Raw genomic sequence first — 21,372 nt, 5'->3', positions numbered from 1 at the left:
GGCTTAACTTTGAAATGTACACACACACACACACACACACACACACACACATTAGGTGTGTGTAGTCCAAGGAGGGACAGAGGAGAGTGGAAAATGAAACTACGTTGAAGGGAAGTGGAGATAAGAGACTTTTGGCGGTGTAGAACAGAGTGAGATATGAGAGATTTGGGGATCCTGTAATTGTGTGAACGACAGGAGTTTTGATACAGGAAAAGACCAAGCAAGCAGTTGAGGGCAGGAGAGGGTTGAGACTGTGGCTTCCTAGGCAGGAGGAGATGGGCACAGGGAGGGGAGATGACGGGCCATAACTATATTACATCTCCAGGGTGGAGGTGAGAGGGGAACTTGGAGAATGATGAGAGAGAAAGGAAACAGGGAACCAACAGGAGAGTTTACCTTAGGCTGGCACAGGAGTGAGTGTGGCTGGTTTCTCATCTGTAAAATTAAAATACGAGATGAGAACAGAGGTGGTGCGGCCCTGTGATCTCAGCACTCAGGAGAAGGCCGGAGTAGATGAGTTCAAGGCCAGCCTGTGTGTGCTACATAGTGAGATACCGTGTGTGTGTGTGTGTGTGTGTGTGTGTGTGTGTGTGTGTATGCGTGTGTTGCTAGGGATTGAACTTGGGATCTTGTATATATACAGGCATTCTACGATTGAGATGGTGACTTAGAATATAAGGATGAGGGGTCTTGAGTGGGATTAGGGAACCCTAGGAGGCGCCTTCTACTCTGTGAGGACAATGAGACCATCTATGATTTTAGAAATGAATACGATGATATCTTGATCTTAAAGCCGCACACTGAAGAGTGTTGTGTCCTATCAGTCAAACGAAGTCAGGTGCCATCCATTCCAACACCCAGTAAACTGATGCGGGATCATCAATCGGCTCCACCCTCCTTCCCATACCACCAGGCTTTTGTCTCCCTACAAGTTCAGCTCTCCATTGCTAAACTTCTGGTGTTTTAAGTTCTCTAAACGAAACTGAAAGGCGAATTAGAACCTGAAAGTAAATGTTCTGTTTCCTTTATTACCGACCGTACTCCAAATCTCTTCAATAATACATAATGCAACGAAGCTGCAAGCCAAAACCCTGGCAAAGTTGTCTGTGGTTGCCTGGCTGTGCCGGTCGCTCTCCGGAGTAGCCCCGGACTTTAGACTGATGGATTTACCGACTCTCCCCTCCAACCCCGAGCGCTCTACCCTGTGAGCTATGGCCTTGCGCGGGTCTGCTTGCTTAGTGATGCCTGCTAGGCCCAAACACCCACGCTGCCTAGGGTGCGATCACGACGCGGGGCAGCCAGGCAACTCCGGGGAGTCCCCTCCTCCTCCCCGCCGCGCGCCTGCGGAAGTCCCGCCCCGAGCCGCCCCAGCACGCCAGGCTCCGCCCCGCCGCAGCCGCTGTCCGCACGCCGGTGCTGATCCACGCAGAGGCCGCTCGTCGCCCCGCTGTGCTTCCGCGGCCGAAGCGAAGATCGAGGCACCGAAAGCCCGTAGCCTGGTAGAAGGGCCAGGGCGGCGCCAAGTCCGGCCGAGTACGGCCCGCGATGCCTCTCGAAGCCGGCACGCCCGCCGCCTCCGTGAAGCAGCCAGGCCCCGGGGCCGCCGAGCTCTGAGGCCGCGCTCGTGCCATGGCCGCCCGGGGAGAACCAGGCCCCGGCTCCCGGCACCGCGCGCTCTGCGGGGTGCTGCTGCTCTGCCTCTGGCTGCCCGGCGGCCGGCCCGGGGAGCCCGCCGCTTCGTCGTCCGGGGTGGATAGGCTGCTTCAGGACTTTCGCCGGCAGCTACAGCGGGCACGGCCTCGCGAGGAGCTGGAACCGGAGCTGCTGGGCGGCCCGCGGGAGGATTGCCCGGGTGCGGGCGGTACGGCGGTCTACCGGGCGGTGCCCGACACCATCATCCGCCCGCAGGACTCCATCGCGGCGGGAGCCAGCTTCCTGCGCGCGCCCGGGACCGTGCGCGGCTGGCGGCAGTGCGTGGCGGCCTGCTGCTCCGAGCCGAGCTGCTCGGTGGCGGTGGTGCAGCTGCCCCGGGGGCCCAGCGTGCCCGCACCCATGCCCGCGCCCCGCTGCTACTGTTCAACCGCAGCGTCTGCAAGTTCGCGCCGCTCCACGGGTTCCGCACTTACACCCTCAGTCGCGCCGGGGACGCCGCCGGGTTCTCTGCCGGGCCAGGTAAGCGCCACCAGGAGGGTCCCGCCTGCCACCAAGCATGCAAACTCCTCTGCTTCCAGAGGATAAAAGCTGCAGGTAACAGGGAAAGTGGCTCACATTTTTTTCAGACTTTGGGCTGGTGCTAAGAAAGTGCGGTAAATGGGTAGTCCATTGGGCTACCTTTGAAAGATAGGAGGGCAGATCCGAGAGGACTCACGGATCGATTTAAGAAGATATCTCAGAACCTTCTTTATCCCAGTCAAGATCATTTTAGTTTTATTTCGTCTCATAGGTTTTATGAAGCGTGTTTTACAGCAGGAAATAGCAAGGACAAGATTTGATTAGATACAGAGTTGCTCCTAACACCCACTCCTGCTTCCTGCTTTGGCTCTCTGCCTGCACATACTTAATTCAGATTAAAAAAAAATGTAAAGGAAAACTTGTCACTCGGTCTTCATTCTTTTCTTCCACCCCTTGCCCAAAAATTTCTTCACATTCGTGACCTTGTTGGTTTTGTGTCCCGCTCAATTTAAGGATGGCCGGCTGTGTGCGGAGGGGGTCGGAACTCTGTACTGGAGTCTGCTGGGCTAAGGACACAGTGTATAAAGTTTGTCTCTCTTTAAAAGGCCTAAACAGCTTGCCCTGTGGCTTTTATATCAGTTGCTCTAGAAAAACCAAGGCACAAAGCAGGGGCAAAGTAGCACAGAAACAGTTTATCCTCCCCACCCCCACCCCCACCCCCTTGTTAGCCGTGCTCCTCTGTCACAAATTTGCATTGCTACCCGAGCTTTCCTTAGACCCAGGGTGTGGAAAGTAAACAGGATTAAGAGTAAGGCCCAAACAAAAGCCATCTAAGTGGTTTTTTTACCCTCCCTCCCACTCAGTCCTTCCTTTCTCAACAGGGAGTTTGCCAAGTGACCACTGGCATGACCTCCTCTCTGGGGAGCACTCTCATGCCCACTCTCCAGGAAGCGCTGATGTGCCCAGATTTCTTCCGGTCCTCAGCGACCTCTGGTGCGGCCTTGGCTTGCCGGCTGCATTGATTGGCCCTGTATGGAGGCAAAGGGCATTTTACAGACTCCGGGGATTCCCGGTCCAGATGCTTACCTGTTTGAGTTCTTTGTTTGTAAGACCACGTCGGCTTTCCTTTCAGGATTATTATGCTTTCTTTCCTGCTTTCTTGTGAATCTTGTGAGCATGTGGAACTTGAGGCTAAATGAGACCATGATTTAGCAATGCTCCTTGCAGGGAATTGTAACCAGTCTTTAAGGAAGAAACGGGGCAGGATGGGGGTGAGGATGTTTGCTGGATGGGACCGGATAGATTTAGAATGGTTTACCCATCTGCCAGTATATTGGTCACTCTGGGTGAGTTCGATGTTAGAAGCTGTTTTAAACTATTTGCTATTTCTCACAACAGCTCAAAGGTCAAATCCTGTTGTAGGGAAGGCTGGCCTGGAAAGCAACTTGCCTGAGGGCCACTCAGCAAGTAGTTTGCTGAGCTGAGCCCTGGAATAGCTCCCAGAGCTTTCCCTCACAGCCCTGGGCCTGTCACTCTCAAGCCTGACACAGCTGTTAGAGATAGTGAGAGAATTGAAGATAGAGTAGGAAGGTATCTTGATGTGACAGCCTACCTGCTAGAACATCTGAAGTGCCAGAGATCCTCCAGATTGAGTCTAGGCTCCTCCCACACCAACCATCTTGGACTTGGCTCTGTTCTAGCTCAAGTTGCCATAATGAGTGAGCGTGGATGTTTCTTGTGATTTTTCTGGGCAGTGTAGGTGTCTATGGTATCATTACAGAACCTTGTGGCTGGCTGGTGTGACTGATTGGACAGACCCGTGGGAGGCCTTGAGTAAAGAGGGCTGTGGGGTGGAGGCCCACGTCCTTGGGATCCTGTAGGAGTTGAGAACATCATCTCTCAGCGTTCAGGGACCAGAACCTGTGTGCTGTTTTAACTAAGCTAGCCTGAAGTCCAGTGTCTCTGCGTAGCGCTTGGAAAGAACCCTTTGCAAGTCAAACCAAAGCCTCCGGTGAAATTCAGCCTTCTCCCAAGCAGACCTCCCTCTGCTGTAGGTCTTCAAGTAGGTATCGAGGACCGACCTTCCTGTTCAGGGCTGATCCCCTGCAGCAGGCTGACTCATCTCCACTAACCTGGCTAAATAAATAATACTCAGATTACTTGTTGGCAGTGTTGCAGAAAAGGTATTGAGACAACTCTGACCACACACACGTCCCAGATGGATATTTACGTTTGTTTGTTTTTGGTTTTGATTTTTGAGACAGTCTTTCTGGGTAACAGAGGCCTGGCCATCCTGGACTCTTTTCATAGACCAGGCTGGCCTCAGACTCGCAGAGGTCTGCCTGCCTCTGCCTCCCGAGTGCTAGGATTAACAGAAGCATTCACATCCTTTACTTATTCAGTGTGTTTATGGACATGCCTGCCACGGCCTTTGTATGGGAGACAGGCAAACTTGCAGGAGGTTGGTTTTCTTCCATCGTGTGGATCTTGGAGGTAGAATTCAAGTTGTCAAATTTTCTGAGCCATCTCAGTGGCCCTATATACACAAGTATTTTAAAATTAAGCCGCAGTCTACTCCACAGTTAGAAAAACTAGAAGCTAAATTCAGTATTGTCTATCTGGAAGGAAGAAGTCTTCAAATCAGTTAAGTAGACCATCAAAGAAAGATTTTGTACAAATTCAAAAAACTGTGTCAATAAATAAGGAACTGTAAACAAGAGTCTAGGAAATACACTCTTAAAATATTAGCAGAGCTAAGGGCTGCTTTGACAAAAGTAAATAAGCAAAGGTTCAAGTAAAGAAGACATGCAGCTGATAAACACAGGAAGTGGCCCGAGTTAAAGGTAGGCAGAGGCTAGGCATATGGCTTCAAGGGACAGCACTTAGCTAGCACATCGGAGGGCCTAGGCTCAATCCCCAGTACCATCAGAAAGAGTGTGTGTGTGTGTGTGGGGGGGGAATCAAATGTAAATGTCAGCTTACACTTACTAAATTGTATAAAAAAAATCTAACCTGGCACACGTGTGAGACACTGTATACTCATGAGCATTGATGGTGTAAACTGGTACCAAGCTCTTGGAAGCCAACTAGGAAATAATATATCAGAGATTTAAAATATCCATTCTTCGAGGGTAGGGGTTCTCAGCCTTCCTAATGCTTTAATACACAACCTCATGTTGTGGTGACCCACCCCACCATAAAATTATCTCTGTTGCTGCTTCATACTGTAATTTTGCTACTGTTATGAATCCTAATGTAAATAATTTTGGAGATAGAGGTTTGCCAGAGGGGTCGTGACCCACAGGTTGAGAACCACTGTTCTAGTTTTTGGGGGTTTTGTTTGTTTTTTAAGGACAATAATATGTGCTAGAGAAACAGTATGAGCAATAATATGATAATTGTGGTATTGTTTACAGTGATAAAGTTGATGAAATATAAATGTTTCATTCAGACTGATAGTGAATGTCAAGTGAGGAGATGCAGGTAGAACCCTTAGCACACTGCACTACGTGGTACAAATAACTTACCAGTAAGGTGCACTCATTTCATCCCAGCACTCAGGAGGCAGGGGAAGGAGCAGGGGCAGGGGCAGAGGCAGAGGGCAGGGGAAGGAGCAGGGGCAGGGGCAGGGGCAGGGGCAGGGGCAGGGGCAGAGGCAGAAACAGGTGGATCTCTGAGTTTAAGGCCATCCAGGTCTATGAAGAGTCCAGGACAAGTGAGGGCTCTGTTACACAGAGAAACTCTTTCTCAAAAATAAATAGAGTATAAATCATATAACATATAGCATATAATATTTTATTATATATTATAAATATCGTATAATTGTTACACAGTTGTTTTACTTATTTAATTTCAAAATTAATTTTATTAATTAAATTAATTAATAATACATTTCATTGTTGTTGTTGTATTTGATCATCGGTATCCTATGGGAAAGACAGATGGGACTTCACATACTTAAAATAATGAGAGCCATACTGGAATTATGGATTTTTTTTTTCTTCAGTGATGCAGTTTAAAAAATAAATAAATGATTGATTCAACAGCCTGGAAAGGAGAGACAAACAATCCCAGAAAGCTTTCGTCTCTGCATCTGTAGGCCTGCCTTCCCTTCTCTGGCCCCACCTTGTTTTTGGATTGCCCAGCCTGTCTGTAGCCTTTGTACCACTTGGCACAGATTCAGGTCTGTCAGGGAAGCTCCAGTCGCAGCAGGTGTGGGAAGAGGCCGCTAGCTCCTTCTGTGCAGTAAGCCCCGCCTGGCAGCCCTCAGTCTCAGCTGTGTGAGTCGCACTTCACCTCCCTAGGTCTGACCCACTGTGGTTAGTTCCCAAAATAAATCAATGTTCCCACAGTACTTAACATGCTCAATTACATTTTTATTTATAATGAAAATTCGAAATTACATTTATCTCACTCTTGGAGGGTTGTGCTTTGTTTGCTTCCAGAACTGTTTCTGTGTAGATAAGCTCTGGTATAATTAGCCTGACTGGAACTGGAACTGAGGAGAAATTGTTTTCTCAGAGGTCATCAGAGGTCAAGTTAGACTGTGAGGGTTTCCCTGGGCTCAGAAGTCATATCTATGATGCAGTTAAACAAAGTCAGTGACGGTTATGACTTTTCTTCACGAGAGGCAAGATTAATTTGTTTCCTGACAAGCAAGATATTTCAGTGCTTTCTCATTCTTCCATGTAAAACCTTTGAAGGTTTTAAAAAATATATTATTGGGAGCCGGAGAGATGGCTCAGTGGTTAAAAATACTGGCTGTTCCTCCTCAGGGCCTGGGTTCAATTCCCGGCACCCACATGGCCATCCACACCTGTCTGTAACTCCAGTTCCAGGATCTCTGACAACATCACATAGACACACATGCTGGAAAAACACCAATGCACATAACTTAAAAGTAAATCATTTAAAAAAAATTTTTTTAATGGGGCTGGAGAGATAGCTCTGTGGTTAAGAGCACTGGGTGCTCTTCTAGAGGACCTCGGTCCAATTTCCAGCAACAACATGGTGGCTCACAACCATCTGTAATGGGATCCAATGCCCTCTAAACAGCTACAGTGTACTCATATATACACATAAATATATGTGTATGTGTGTGTGTATATATATATATGTACAGATGTATGTATATGTATATATATGAGTATATATGTATGTATGTATATATACACACATATATGTATGTGTATACTCATATATATACATATATACGTATATACATATATATAATTAGTTTTCTATAGCACGCCATACTTCCTCTTCCACATGCAGCATTGCTGAAAGTCCATGTCAGAATAGGATGGAAGTTATTCTCTTTGAGGTTTTTTGGATGGACTGATCTGCAGACAAGATCGGCTGGGGAATCAGAGAGCACGCCTCTCACGTCTCTTCTCTCTCACAGGTGAAGACGAGCCTCCAGTCAGCAGGGCTGGGAAGGATGTGGTTTTACAGCTGCCCACAGACGGGGTAGTTCTAGACGGCCGAGAAAGCACAGATGATCACGCCATTATCCTTTATGAGTGGATGCTGCAGCAGGGTGACCCGTCGTCAGTGGACATGAAGGTGACTCTTGTTGATCTTGCTATCAAAACTGATGTTTCTGGGAAGTGGTTTTCTGTAATGTCCTTCGCTGTCAGTCCCTAAATGCACGTAAGCAAGCAGAGTGGACTTACGATGGACAGATCATAAAATCGATTATCCTAAAAATGATTTATTCTGTAAACTCCCTTTGGTGCTCAGTAAACGGTCTTGATTGTTTGCTTGAGAGCTTGCCAGGGTCCTGCTCCTTCAGCTCAGAGGAAAAGACTTAGGCTGTGTTTCAATAATTCTGGTTCCTTTTTTAAAAGGTTTTCTCTTTTCTTAGTATAAGATTTAGGTCATGGCCAAGTATGATGGCACGTGCCTGTAATTCTAGTACTCAGTGGGTTGAGGCAGGAGAATCTTGTGATTCAAGGCCAATCTAGACTAGGTCACCAATGCCTGGCTACCCTGGACTAAAAGTTTAGAAAGTACCGGGCAGTGTTGGTGCACACCTTTAATCCTGGCACTCAGGAGGCAGAGGCAGGCAAATTTCTGAGTTCAAGGCCAGCCTGGTCTACAGAGTGAGTTCCAGGACAACCAGGATAACACAGAGAAACCCTGTAACAAAACAAAACAAAACAAAACAAAAAAAGTCTGAAAGGAAGGAATATAAAGAGGGAGTCAATAATAATGGAATGAATTCTTTCTTTACGTGATCTGGAAGCACTGTAATCCTCCTCGTGACACTGTGCTAAGAAGTGAGATGGGCACAGCATAAGGCCGTCCTGCTCCCTGCTCCCCTGGGGCGGAGGTGCTGCATATCCCAGCCATGAGACAGTTAGAGCCATTTCTAACGAGGAACACTTCCATACTAAGTCTCACACACTCACTTTGGACTGAATCTCTGAACCTGTGAGCCAGCCCCAATTAAATATTGTCCTTATAAGAGCTGCCTTGGTCATGGTGTCTGTTCACAGCAGAAAAACCCTAACTATCAGATATTTACATTATGATTCATAACAGTAGCAAAATGTATAGTTATGAAGCAGCAACAAAGATAATTTTATGGTTGGGGGTCACCACAACATGAGTAGCTGTATTAAAGGGTTGCGAGAGCATTAGGAAGGCTGAGAACCACCAGCTTAGGACATGATGTATAAAGGGAGTTTCTGCTTCAGTCCAGTGTCATCAAGATGGGCGCATGGCAGCATCCAGGTAGGCATGGCGCAGGAGGAGCTGAGAGTTCTACATCTTCATCTGAAGGCTGCTAGCAGAATATTCACTTCCAGGCAGCTAGGATGAGGGTCTTAAAGCCCACGCCCACAGTGACACACCTACTCCAACAAGGCCACACCTCCTAATAGTGCCACTCCCTGGGCCAAACATATTCAAACCACTAGAACAGGGTATCTGATATGTGACCCCAATAGGGTCATGTCTCACAGGCTGAGAACCTCTGTCCTAGCTTACTGTTGGATTTGGTGTTTTCGAGACAGGGTTTCTCTGTATAGCCCTGGCTGTCCTGGAACTCACTCTGTAGACCAGGCTGGCCACAAACTCAGAAATCCACCTGCCTCTGCCTCCCAGAGTGCTGGGATTACAGGCGTGCGCCACCGCCCAGCCTTAGCTTACTGTTAATCAGCTCTACTACTTAACCAAACAGTCTGTACTTGGCTCTATGTACTGTACTAGACTTCCCTTTGGAAAATGCTGAGTGCATCCTTTTATTCTGTATAAAAATCCTGGTAATGATTTCCAGACCATCTACCTTCTAGCCTAATCCAGATTTTCTTAGATGTGTATTCTCCATAAAATCTGAAGCCCCTGATTGAATTCCTCGTGTACGCTGTGGTTCCTTCTGAACCTGCTAACACCCTCCTGTGATCTGCACATTGGTCCTGATGCCTGCTAACAAAGCCAGTTGCATGAACTGTGTTAGTAGCTGTGTCATAGGATAGGTTCACGCTGAGTCTTCTGTTAGCAGGGTTTCCGACCACCCGCTTCATCCTTCCACGTGACCGCCGCCATCATGGCCTCCCCTTTCCTGTGTCTGTGTGCCTGACTGCCCGCCCCTTGCAGGACCTCCTTCCTGTCTGTCTTCTTTACATTTCAACGTTTTGGTTTAATTTGTACATCAGAAGTCATTTCTACCTTGGAGCGTCACCCATCATTTGTTATTGTTTCTGTTTCAAAGTTATTTATTTATCACTTCTAAGGAGATAAGAGGAGCGGACGGCTCGTCTCGGGGAAGGGGCAGGGTGCTTGTCCCTCTGTGCTCCTGGTGCTCTGCACTAAGCTCTCTTCCCTAACCTGTTTGTCTGGCAGGTGCCTCAGCCAGGAACCCTGAGGCTGTCCCGCCTGAAGGAAGGAGCGTACGTCTTCCAGCTGACTGTGACTGACTCTGTGGGTCAGAGAAGCTCCGACAACGTGTCTGTGACTGTGCTTCCCCGGCTCTACTCCACGGGAGATGAGGGTAAAGTCCTTCCATTGTGTCCCCACGGTAAGCCAAACCCAGCTGGTCGTGGAAGGATCGTGTCAGTGGGATGCACATCCTGGGGTCACAGTTCACGGGCTCCTCCGTCTTATTTTCAGTGCTTGAAGTGTTTACTAAAAATGTAACAGCAAATATGGACTCTATGTTTAGGACCATTAGGATCCCACTGGTGAGAGTGCAGAGAGCATTCTCAGGGCGTAGACCATGAGCCAGGGTCCTGAGTGCTGACCTTCTGCCTTTCCTCTTTGACCTTGTTAAAGACAGCACCTCGCTTTCCTAGAAGAGGGTTTAATGTAAAGACAGAGGGCCCTTCTGATACGCATGTTTGAAGTGTTTAACTGAATTCTACAGTTTAAACAGTTCAGCCAATGGAATCACAGGGTGAAATCACAGGTAGAATGGTGGCTAAAAGCTGAGGTCATTATGTAGGAAATACTTGTAAATAATCCAAATAAAGCCGGGCTGCGGTGGTGCACGCCTGTAATCCCAGCACTCTGGGAGGCAGAGGCAGGTGGATTTCTGAGTTCGAGGCCAGCCTGGTCTACAGAGTGAGTTCCAGGACAGCCAGGACTATACAGAGAAACCCTGTCTCAAAAAAAAAAATCCAAAACAAACAAACAAACAAACAAAACCAAAAAATCCAAATAAATAGAATGAGTCAAAAGAATAAGTTTAAATATTCTTACCACAAAAAAAAAATGAGTAGAAAACGTGATATAGATTGTTTACTGACTTAATCTAGTTAGTACTAAATATGTACATACAAATAGTATATACATATATGCATGTATGTGTATTATATGCATATCAACACATACCCCATATATCTATATGCTATTGCCCATAAATTAAAAATAAAATATGGGGTATAGGGAGGAAAGGCATATGATAGGCTAGAAAGCAGACTTGACTATATCAATAGTTTATATGATAAACCACTTAAAAATATTAGAAAGAAAAACATGTGGTTAATGACTACAGTTGGACTGAAATAGGCAAAGTAAAAAAGTTCTGCTCAAAAGTTTCATAGAAACCAAGTGGTGCTAGTGCACATTCTTAATTCCTGCACTCAGGAGGCAGAGGCAGGCAAATCTGTGAGTTTGAGGCCAGCCTGGTTTACAGAGTGAGTTCCAGAACAGCCAGAGCTGCACAGAGAAACCCTGTCTCAACATAAAAAGACAAAAACAAAACAACCAAAAAGGAGTCATGGAGGTGCTCTTCCTAATTACAGAATGTGCTATGAAGTCACCAATGAAATGCTGCTTGTAAACCTGGTAACCAGGCGGGGACATTAGACAGGAGTTTCTGTCTCCATTAACATACACACATACACACATACATACACACACATACATACATACACATATATACACACACACACATACACATACATACATACACACACATATACACACACAAACTCATGCACACACATACATACACACACATACACACATACATACACACACATATATACACACACATATATACACATACATACACACCTACGCACACATACATACACACACACATACACACACACATACATACACACACATATGCACACACATACACACAAACTCATGCACACACATACACACACATACACATACATACACATACACACACATACACATACATACACATACACACACACACATACACATACATACCTACACACACATATGCACACACATACACACACATACATACACACACATATGCACACACATACATACATGCACACACATTGAATGCATGCGAGGAGCCATCTCTGCAGATAGCAGGCTGGAGAGAGAGCACTGTACCATGAGCTAGCAGAGTGGTTCAAATAGGGACAACCTTCACACCTTCACCTAGGGCTTCTACACCTTCCCTTTTTAGGGCAGGGAAACAAAACACTTGAACATTTAATTTTACTCATTTTCAATCTTTTGACATTTTTTCAGTGTGTTTAATAAGGTGTGTGGTGTTTTTTTATTCAGTGTGTGCACACTCAGTGTGTGTGCCTGCACATGCATACGCGTGTGTAAAGGTCAGAGGACAGCTTGCGGGGAGTTGTTGCTCTCTTTCCAGCATTGTGGGTTCCTGGAATTGACCGCATGTTTTCAGGCTTGGTGACAGCACCTTTACCCACTGAGTCATCCTGCAGTCCCCCTTGGGTGCGGTGTCTCAGAACACCAGCACATGCAATTTATGAGTCAGTTTGAGGTGTGTGTTTATTATGATGCTTAAAACGTTTAGAGACCGCTATTCCAGAAACAGATTAAGTATAAATGCTGATCTGTGTCTAACGCGACATAGAAATAAGGAGAACCCTGCAGTTTGGGGTTTTCCTGTCACATGAGTAAGATTGCTTGGTGATCAGTGCCCTTGCTTCTGCCTGCTCCCTCTGGTGGCTGTCGCTGACCCTACAGGCCTAAGTTTTCAAGGAGTCCACACTGAGAGCTATCCCAGCAGTTCCAGCATTCTTCCTTTCTTTACTTTCTCCTTTAGGACCAAGAGCGCTTCCAATCACCTTGCGCCCAGACAGGGTCACTTTCCAGTCTTTTAGTTGACAGCTTTTCAATAAAATACATGCACATCCGTCTGAGCACATCAACTGTGCTTAGCTTTTGCTGTTAGTGCAGAGTCTTATAATCTGCCAGTCGTGTTCCTGAGAGAGCCATTTCGTCCCCTGTCACCATGTCATGGTAGGATGCCAGGGGGCTGGGGAGACGGCTCAGCAGCTAGGAGTACTGGCTGCTGTTCCAGAGGCCAAGGGGTTCAATTCCCAGCACCCACATGGCAGCTCACCACCGTCCCAAGGGATCCTCTACTGTCACACAGATAGACGTGCAGTCAGATCACCAGTGTGCATAAATAAAAGTGAATGAATAAATAAGAAATTGTCGGACTCCTTAAGGCCAGCTTCTAGCTGGGTGCCATTCGTAACTTTACCTGAGTTACAAGTGGAAGGCAAAGGAACCAGGGCAGCAAAGGTTTGAAGGACACCCTTCTGACCGAGAGCTCCGGGGCAGCCCAGAGCGTCCAATGAGAGGTGACAGAGGGACCCTCTGACCTGTTGTGCCAGTTCTGTCATGTCACTATCCCTGCCACTTTACCCTGCTTGGTGTCCTTTCCCCAGTCATCCTGACGGGATGTTAACTTGCCCTGCATCCCTCTGACCTGAGACTTGGTCACAAACAGGATGCTCCAGTGCTTGTTCCCGCTACCATTTCTTCTGTGACAGTGGCTGCTGCATTGACATCACCTTGGCTTGTGATGGCGTGAGGCATTGTCCAGACGGGTCTGATGAAGCCTTCTGTCAAAACTGTGAGTCAGTTGCATGGTCTTTTCAGGCAGGGATCTGGACGGGATAGCACAAGCAGGTCAGTGTCTGTAAAATACCAAATAACATGTACTTTTTAAAAACGGAAGCAGGGCTGGCAAGATGACTCAGTAAATAAAGGCATTTGCTGAAGCCTAATGGCCTCATGATCTGAGTTCAAGCCCAAGGACCCATGGGTGGCAAGAGATAATCAACTCTCACAGGTCTGATTACAACCTCTGATGTCCACCACGTAGCGTAATACACTTTTAAAAAACATCAAGTACATTAATAATTGCCTTGCTAATAATTGATAATTGCCTTGTGTGTGTCTGTGTGTGTCTGTGTGTGTGTGTGTGTGTGTGTGTGTGTGTGTATGTGATGCAGTCTTGCCACATAGCTGACCTCACAGTTACAATCCTCTAGCCTTAGCCTTCCGAGTTCTGAGATTATAGGCATGGGCCTATGGGTACACTTGGCATTGCTTCTATCATTTTTAAGGATTGTTTATGACACACTGGAGTATGGCTAAGGTGACCTATAAGTCAGCTGTATAAGGTCATGAACCTAAAAGTAGCATAAGAAAGAAGTGCTGTAGTAAATAACCCAGTCAGGTTGGTGTACGGACAGAAGAAAAGAGAAGGTCTCAAAACACAAGGTACAGGAACTTAGGTTGTAGCTCAGCAGTCCAGTGCTTGCCTCCAGTGCATGAGGTCCAAGGTTCAGACCCAACTGCAGCAAAGTGGGGAGACTAGAAGAACAAAACAAAACCTAAGAATATAATGTCGAGTATGTCCGTGTCCATGTTAGGAAGCCACTAGAAGAGGAAAGAACACATTGCTCACTTAAAAACTAAGCAATAGTTTTAGTGAGCTCTGCCTGTCTTAGCTGAGTAAGATAGTAGACGTAAATATCTGTGATTTTAAATCAACTGTAGATACGATGGTTTTAGTTAACGTTCAGAAAAAAGGCTGAGATTATAGCTCCTCAGCATCCATGTTGAAAAAAATGCTAGTATGTCATCATGTGCTAATCCTAGTTCTGAGGAGGCAGAGGCAAGATTGAGGAAGCCTACTGCTCAGCCAGTCTGCCTGCCTCACGAGTCCCAAGCTCTAGGCCAGTAAGAGAATTGTCTCAAACGCAGAGGTTGATAGCACCTAAGGAACAACAAGGTTGTCTTCTGGCTGCCACATGCAGTGTACACACACACACACAAAGAGAGAGAGAGAGAGAGAGAGAGAGAGAGAGAGAGAGAGAGAGAGAGAGAGAGAGAGAGAGAGAGAGAGAGGAAAAGAAGTGAGGGAGGGAAGGAGGAAGGGGGAAAGCGAGGAAGGAAGGAAGGAAGGATGGAAGGAAGGAAGGAAGGAAGGAAGGAAGGAAGGAAGGAAGGAAGGAAGGAAGGAGGGAACCCAGCCAGTAACTGAGCTCTTCCACAGTGTCTCTTGACCGCAAGTGGGTGACACACACAGTGGCTACTTCTGCCCAGCCAGGAGTCACGGGATTAAGTGAAGGTGAAGGAGACCCCAGGTCGGGGTCCCAGAGAGCCACTACCCACAGGCAGCCGGCTCCTGCATCCCACACAGAGAAGAGGATACACTCCACCCAGAAGGCGCCGGAGAGTCAGATCCATCCTGTCCAGCCAGGTAAGGACTCAACAGAGCTCTCCATAACTAGTTTCTCAGTCGTTGATATTAATATGGTTCAAAGTTATGTTTTGTGCTTGAAGACCATCAGGGAAATGGTACTCCAAAGATGAAAATTGAAATGAAGAATTTGGCCAAACAAAACAAAACAAACAAAACCCAACCCTGACATTGTACTAATGAGTTTACAATGAAGGAGCTCTGGAGCTGTGTATAAGAGGAAGAGCCCTCGTCTCGCATCCAGAGGCTTGGATTTGACCCCAGCACTAAAGAGAAATGCACTGTGGACTAATGGAAAGGAACGCCTGGTGAACAGTCCCTGAGGAGTGGGTTCCAGGACCTATGAGAACCAAAGTTCAAAGTTCAAGTCCCATCTGTGAGAGTAGCAACTAGGGCCCGGACAACTCGGCGCATACGGGCACTTGCTGCAAATCCTGACAACCTGATTCCACACCCAAGGCCTCACCTGCTGGAGGGAGAGACCTGAGTCCTGAGGTTATCCTCTGACCTCCACACACGGCCGTGGCATATGTGCATCATACAAAATAAACAACTATAAAAAAAGTTAATGGCCCCTTAATTGTAAACTCACTAGTACAGTATACATCCTCCTGTATACTGTAAACCACCTCCAAATTACATATGATCCCTTTTATAATGTAAGTGCTAAATAAATACTTTGATACTATATATTTTAGGGAGTAATGACAAGGAAAACAATCTCTTTATGTGTTCATAGACACCATTTTCGTGTGTGTGATGAGGATTAAAGTCAGGGCTGTATACACGCACAACATACTGACCCACTGCAAAGCACCCCCTGCCTCAGAAACAGGTTTCTAAAGCTTATGGAGGGCACTATAAATGGTCACACAGTGAGGGCGTGCCTAGAATGCGCGGAGCCCCTGGCATCGGGAGCACAGAGCTGCAGTGTGGCCTGTCTGCTCAGTACCTTGTGGCACAATGGCCGGACTGTCACCAATGTGGCTGCAGCTGCAGGGCCTGTTCTCTGTGTGGTCCAAGTCACTCACTAACAATGCTGTCTTCTTGTATCCAGTCTAGCTGGAGGAAGGAAATCAGGCTTCCAGGCCTACGGAGTGGTATAAAGGAGTGTTGTGTGCCCATTTACATAGGCTCTAGTTACTGCCAACTCAAGAATGCGTGGGTTCTGTGGCTGATCAGCCAAGACCTTCGAGGCATTGAGCTGAAATATGTACAAAAAACCATTTTCTGCATACAGTTGTGGTGCCCTTCCTCTACTAAATGTGCCAGCACCTCAGGCTATAGCTTATCTTTGTTTTTAGGACATTCATGCATTTATTTCTATAACACTGGGAGTTCAACTCTGGGACTCGTACATTGTAAACGACTCTACTGGCTTTCAGAATGTTATTATTTACTTTGAGATTCAAGTCTGATCATTGACTTTTTACCCTTTTTATGTATGTATGCATTTATTTATTTTTATGATAGAAGAGAAAGTTTATTATAGATATATAGGAAGGCATAGCCAGAGGCAGGAACATCTGGGAGAGTGCAGAGTGGACGTGACCAGGCCGAGCTGGCCTCTGAGGGGACAGGGGACCCAGGTGCAGCAGCCAGGAGGCCAGAGGTACAAAAAGGACACTTGTCACTCTTCAAGGCTTACCATTGACTGGACTCAGAAGGAGAGCACTCGGTGGGAACAGCCTACAGCTCTGGGCAATCTGTTAGTGGCGTTTTTCCTTGGAGTCTTGATTCCCTTGGCCATACACTTAGCACATCCTGCAATGTCCTTCTTGCTGGACTCAGTGAATTGTTTCCTCAGAGCAGTACATCAGCACCTGAGGCAAGGGCATGGAATAATGTCAAACCCTGGGTGCTGCGGTTCTGGGCTTCTCACCTTCTTTGTCTGAGGCCTTTCAGACAGCATATTGGTAGACACCATCTCCCTTAGATTAAAACCCTGCAGGTTATCCTAGCTCTTTTATATACCAACTACTGAGGCACAATGATATCGGTCAGTCCAGGAATATCCTCCCCCACCCCATTTTTAACAATAAGCAAAAATACAAGTTTAAGAACACTCAGATGGCATCCACAATGCATCCTTGAACAGACTTGCATTTCCTCTGTCCAGTTTTCCTTGGTCTCTCGTGAGATTGCTCCTTACTCAGCAGTAGGCACGCTCTGTCATGGGTCAGAATGCCTCAGTTCATGGGAAAACCTTCCTTGTCGTTGCTCTTCTGAAGCAGCCGTGAGAACGACAAGGAAGGTGAGAGCGCTGAGAGTGAGGAAGACTCCTCACCCAGTGGCAGCAGCTGCCTCTGTGGCCATGCACGGCTCCTAAAGAGCATGAAACTTGCATCCATCACCCATTTCTGTGAGTTTCTGACAGCCAGTGGTGCAGGAGACATTCAGCTTGATCTTGAAATGGCTGACCTCTTAAAGGTGTCACACACACACACACACAAAAGAGCCTGAAGACTTGTTTTCAAAAGTTTCTCTTTTTTATGTTCTCGTCTAGAGAACGTCTCAGGGTTTGTGTTGTAGGGGGAACTGTCCGGACTCTGTATGATCAAAAATCTAGGAAAGTTGTTTGTATCTATGGAAGTGTGATCTCTGGGACAGCTGTAAAAGCATGTGTTCTCCTAAGATGGTGCCAGGAATCCAACAGAACAGTGTGAGGAGGTTCATTTATCACAAACTTGAAGATCGCAATGTCAGAATGCCTTCTTATAGATACGTGCACCCTACTGGGTCAGTACAGACAGGATTCCTCCCCTGGGTAGTGAGTTCCCATCAGATGGCAGAGCTGTTATGGTAACAGCAGAATGTAATGTCATTGTGTCCATCCATCCATCCGTCCATCCATCATCATGTCTCCCACCCCCTCCTGGCCTTAAAGAGTCATAACTGGCTCTTCTGCCACAACGTCCCTGATTCTCTTCAGATCCTTCATTGTGCCATCTGTCTCTGGTGGGGAGCCAGAAGTCTCATCAGAACCTTCACTACTGCCCATCTGTCTGCCTGCCTGCCTGCCTGTCTGTCCCTGGCATTAATAACTCTTCTAAGAAACTCCTTAGTCCTCAACAGCCCATCTCAGTGTCCCCTGTACTGCTCACCCCTCATCTAAGGGTTAGTTCCATCAGATTTTGAGACCCTCTTTCCTTGTTTACATCTTTAAAAAATGTCATTTAGATATTATACATTTATGAATATATTCCTTTATGTATCTACCATTTGGCCTCAAGGAGAGACGGTGATCTTAGAAGCCGACCCTGCAGGAAAACATGTTCCTAGCTGTGACTGCAGATGGGGGAGGGATCCCAGGGACTTAAACTACTAGGTAGAGCTTTATGCAGGCCAACACAGCTCTGGGCTGTGTTAGTAACCTTCCCAGCTGTGTTAGTAACCTTCCTTCATCAGGAGAAAAAAATGATAATCATGTTTTGTTTAAATCGCTTCTAGGCCATTTGAAGAGAGCCTCTTCAAAGCTTATTGGGACCTTGGTCTGAAAATGAGCAAAGGGAACGAGGGGGGGGGGTCACTCCACACAAGCCTCGCTTGCTGTGAAAACCCCTGAATTCTATATTTAGTATGTGTCACATGGAAACTTCCCCCAAAGTTTTACCATGCTTAAATGTATGAGAAGAATAAACCAGAAGGTCAGTTCTTGCAGTTTTGACACAGCTCCTGAAATGGAGCTGACCAAGTTTCTTCACTTCACATAGAGCCCCACTCACCCCCAGAGATCCATCTTCCTTTGCCTCCAGAATGCTGGGATTAAAGGCATGAACTACCATGTCCAACTGGCCTGTGTTGAATTATTTTTCAGTAAACACCATTTAAGTACCATCCCTTTCTCAAAATCTATCTTCTAAAAATTAAACAAGGAACTGGAAAGATTAATTAGTGGTCAACTAGAGAATGCAAGTTTGGTTCCCGGCACCTACATCAGGGGATTCACAACTGGCCTCTGGGTGTCCATATCCATATACATGTCATACACAGACAAACATATATCTAAATTAAAAAAATAAAGCTGTAATTCTATATTTAATGTGTGTCATGGAGAAACCTTTTTCCTACTTCGTGCCATTTTTAATGTCCCTTTAACATATCTGTTTACTTTCCATAGACAGTAATTCCTCAGGAAAGAACCAAGAAGAAGGAAATTACTTTCTCAAGTCCAAGAGTGGCAAAGCGCGAGCGGAGCACCCTGCCCCGGAAGCAGGTCAGTGTGAACCGTGGAGACACTACAGAGTTGACCCGAGCACAACGTTGTTCCTCTCCATTTCATAGCTGGACAACACCAAAATACAAATTATAAACAACTGATGTCTGAGCACAGATACAGCTGTCAGGCACCTGTCTGCATGCCCTGCAGCCTGCTGGCCTATTGCACTGGGCTTGTCTCAGAGTGTTAGATAAGACTCCCTGTCACTCGTCAACTGTGGAGCTGTGGCCACGTATCTCTGGAGACTCAGTTCTTTTTTTTAGAAATTATTATTATTATTATTATTATTATTGATTTGTTTTATGTCTATGAGTACACTGTTGCTGTCTTCAGACACACCAGAAGTTGGCATCGGATCCCATTCCTGATGGTTCTTGGAAAGCCTACTCTCTCATTCCTTCTAGTTTCTGGGGCTCGAGGGGTTTCTGAGCTCATGGTGGCTGTAACTTTAACCTTTGTACATCTCTGCTTCCATGGTGCCTTTCAGAGTTCTCTTGTTTTCCTGTAAGTGCACCAGTCGGAGTTGAAAATGACTGGGTACTGAGGTCTTTAAGTTATAACCACAAAGATCCCGTTTCCTAATATTGTATTCAGGGCCGTGGGTGACCTGGGTGTGCAGAGCCCTAATCATCAACCAATCCACTGCTGCACTGACAGAGTTTGCACTTTTCCAGAAATAGGGTGGAAACGGGATCAATGAGCCACCCACCTCACACACATTCATTAAAACTAGCAGGGCCTTTCAAGAGCTGTGCTGACTCAGGAAGTGGGACAGGGTAACTTTATTAAAAACCACAGCTTAACAGGTGTGCCTTTTCCTGTGTGTGGTTTGATTCACTGTGGCGATGCCACAGAGGGCTGCAGAGCACAGTGACTCTTTCTGCCAGTGACCTGGAGGAAGGTCTGTACCCACAGAACTCCTAACTCCTACCCACTCGGTAACCACCACTTTCAGAAAGAACATCCTTTCTGCGGTTCTTTGTTCAGATGTGTTTGTAACCAAGAAATGTATGTGAAAGAGACTATTAGTACTAGGTAAAATAGAGATAGAATCTGTTTAGTGTGAGATTTATCTTCCTTGGTTTTATGTAAATATTTAAATTATAAAAGATTAGATGTATATTAAAATTGTAATATTTTGACATAAATAAATATTTATAAATATTTAAATCTATGTATATAATATATTTATGATATTTTATATATATATATATAAATATTTGATGCAATATATAAAAATAAGACAGGAAACTTTAATTTTCTGAATTTCATGCATTTTTCTAAAAGCATGTACTGTTTCTTTCTCTATTAAGACATGTTTGTCCTATGGGGATGGGGCATCTGGGAAAGGGGAAATCATTTGGAATGTAAACAAAGAATATAGAAAATAAAAATATTTATAAAAATAAAAGACATGTTTGTCCTTTGTTGCAACTTTCCTTCTGATGTAGGGAGAATGTGAAATGGCGCATTGCCTTAGTTAAAGTTTGTACCATGGTGACAGGACACAAAGCAGAAGAATGTAGAAGAGGAAGGTTTGTTTTGGATGACGATTTTTTTGGAGGGTTTCCGTTTATGTAATGAGAGGGGTTGGAGGTGGGAGCTGCTCTGCCCGTAGAGGTGGAAAGGTGGCCTCTCTCTCCCTGGCATAGACCAGGAAGCAGAAACAGTAGGCCAGAACCAGGGGCAGTAAAGGCCACCCCCAGTGACCTACTTCTGCTAGCCAAGCCCACGCCCTAAGCAGACAGCCTTTAGGACAGGTCTAGACTGGGGAGGAGCAGTCAAGACCTGAGCCTTCCGGGGACAGTTCAGATCCAAACTGCCACACGTTTGCATTCAGATACAAATACATATGTTTACATTAAGACCTTCCTGTAGGAGGCTCACCTTGCCCTCTGAGTAGATCAGATGTCCTGTTCTGTGTTTCTGTAGACCTTTTCTCTCAGTTCTGGCATTTGCACCCTCATATTTCTGTCTTTCTCTGGAGTCCACACGGAGAAAGAGTCTTTTG

General features: G+C 46.2%; 2 protein-coding genes across 3 annotated transcripts in view; one reads left to right on the top strand and one right to left on the bottom strand.

Moving 5' to 3' along the window:
• LOC127673838 (histocompatibility antigen 60b-like) overlaps positions 1 to 21,372 on the bottom strand; it is a 344,893-nt gene that overhangs the window by 52,403 nt on the left and 271,118 nt on the right. The window lies entirely within an intron of this gene.
• Positions 1,458 to 20,772, top strand: LOC127673856 (low-density lipoprotein receptor-related protein 11-like). The gene is given in 7 exon segments (XM_052169611.1): positions 1,458 to 2,071; positions 2,074 to 2,172; positions 7,577 to 7,737; positions 10,021 to 10,168; positions 13,379 to 13,504; positions 14,936 to 15,142; positions 19,263 to 20,772. Coding segments are annotated over 7 exon segments (1,347 nt in total). The 5' UTR covers positions 1,458 to 1,629; the 3' UTR covers positions 19,427 to 20,772.

The sequence above is a fragment of the Apodemus sylvaticus genome, chromosome 23 (assembly GCF_947179515.1).
Source record: "Apodemus sylvaticus chromosome 23, mApoSyl1.1, whole genome shotgun sequence".
NCBI classification, from domain to species: Eukaryota; Metazoa; Chordata; class Mammalia; order Rodentia; family Muridae; genus Apodemus; species Apodemus sylvaticus.
The sequence above is the reverse complement of the archived record's forward strand: the minus strand, read 5'-3'. Positions and strand labels throughout refer to the sequence as shown.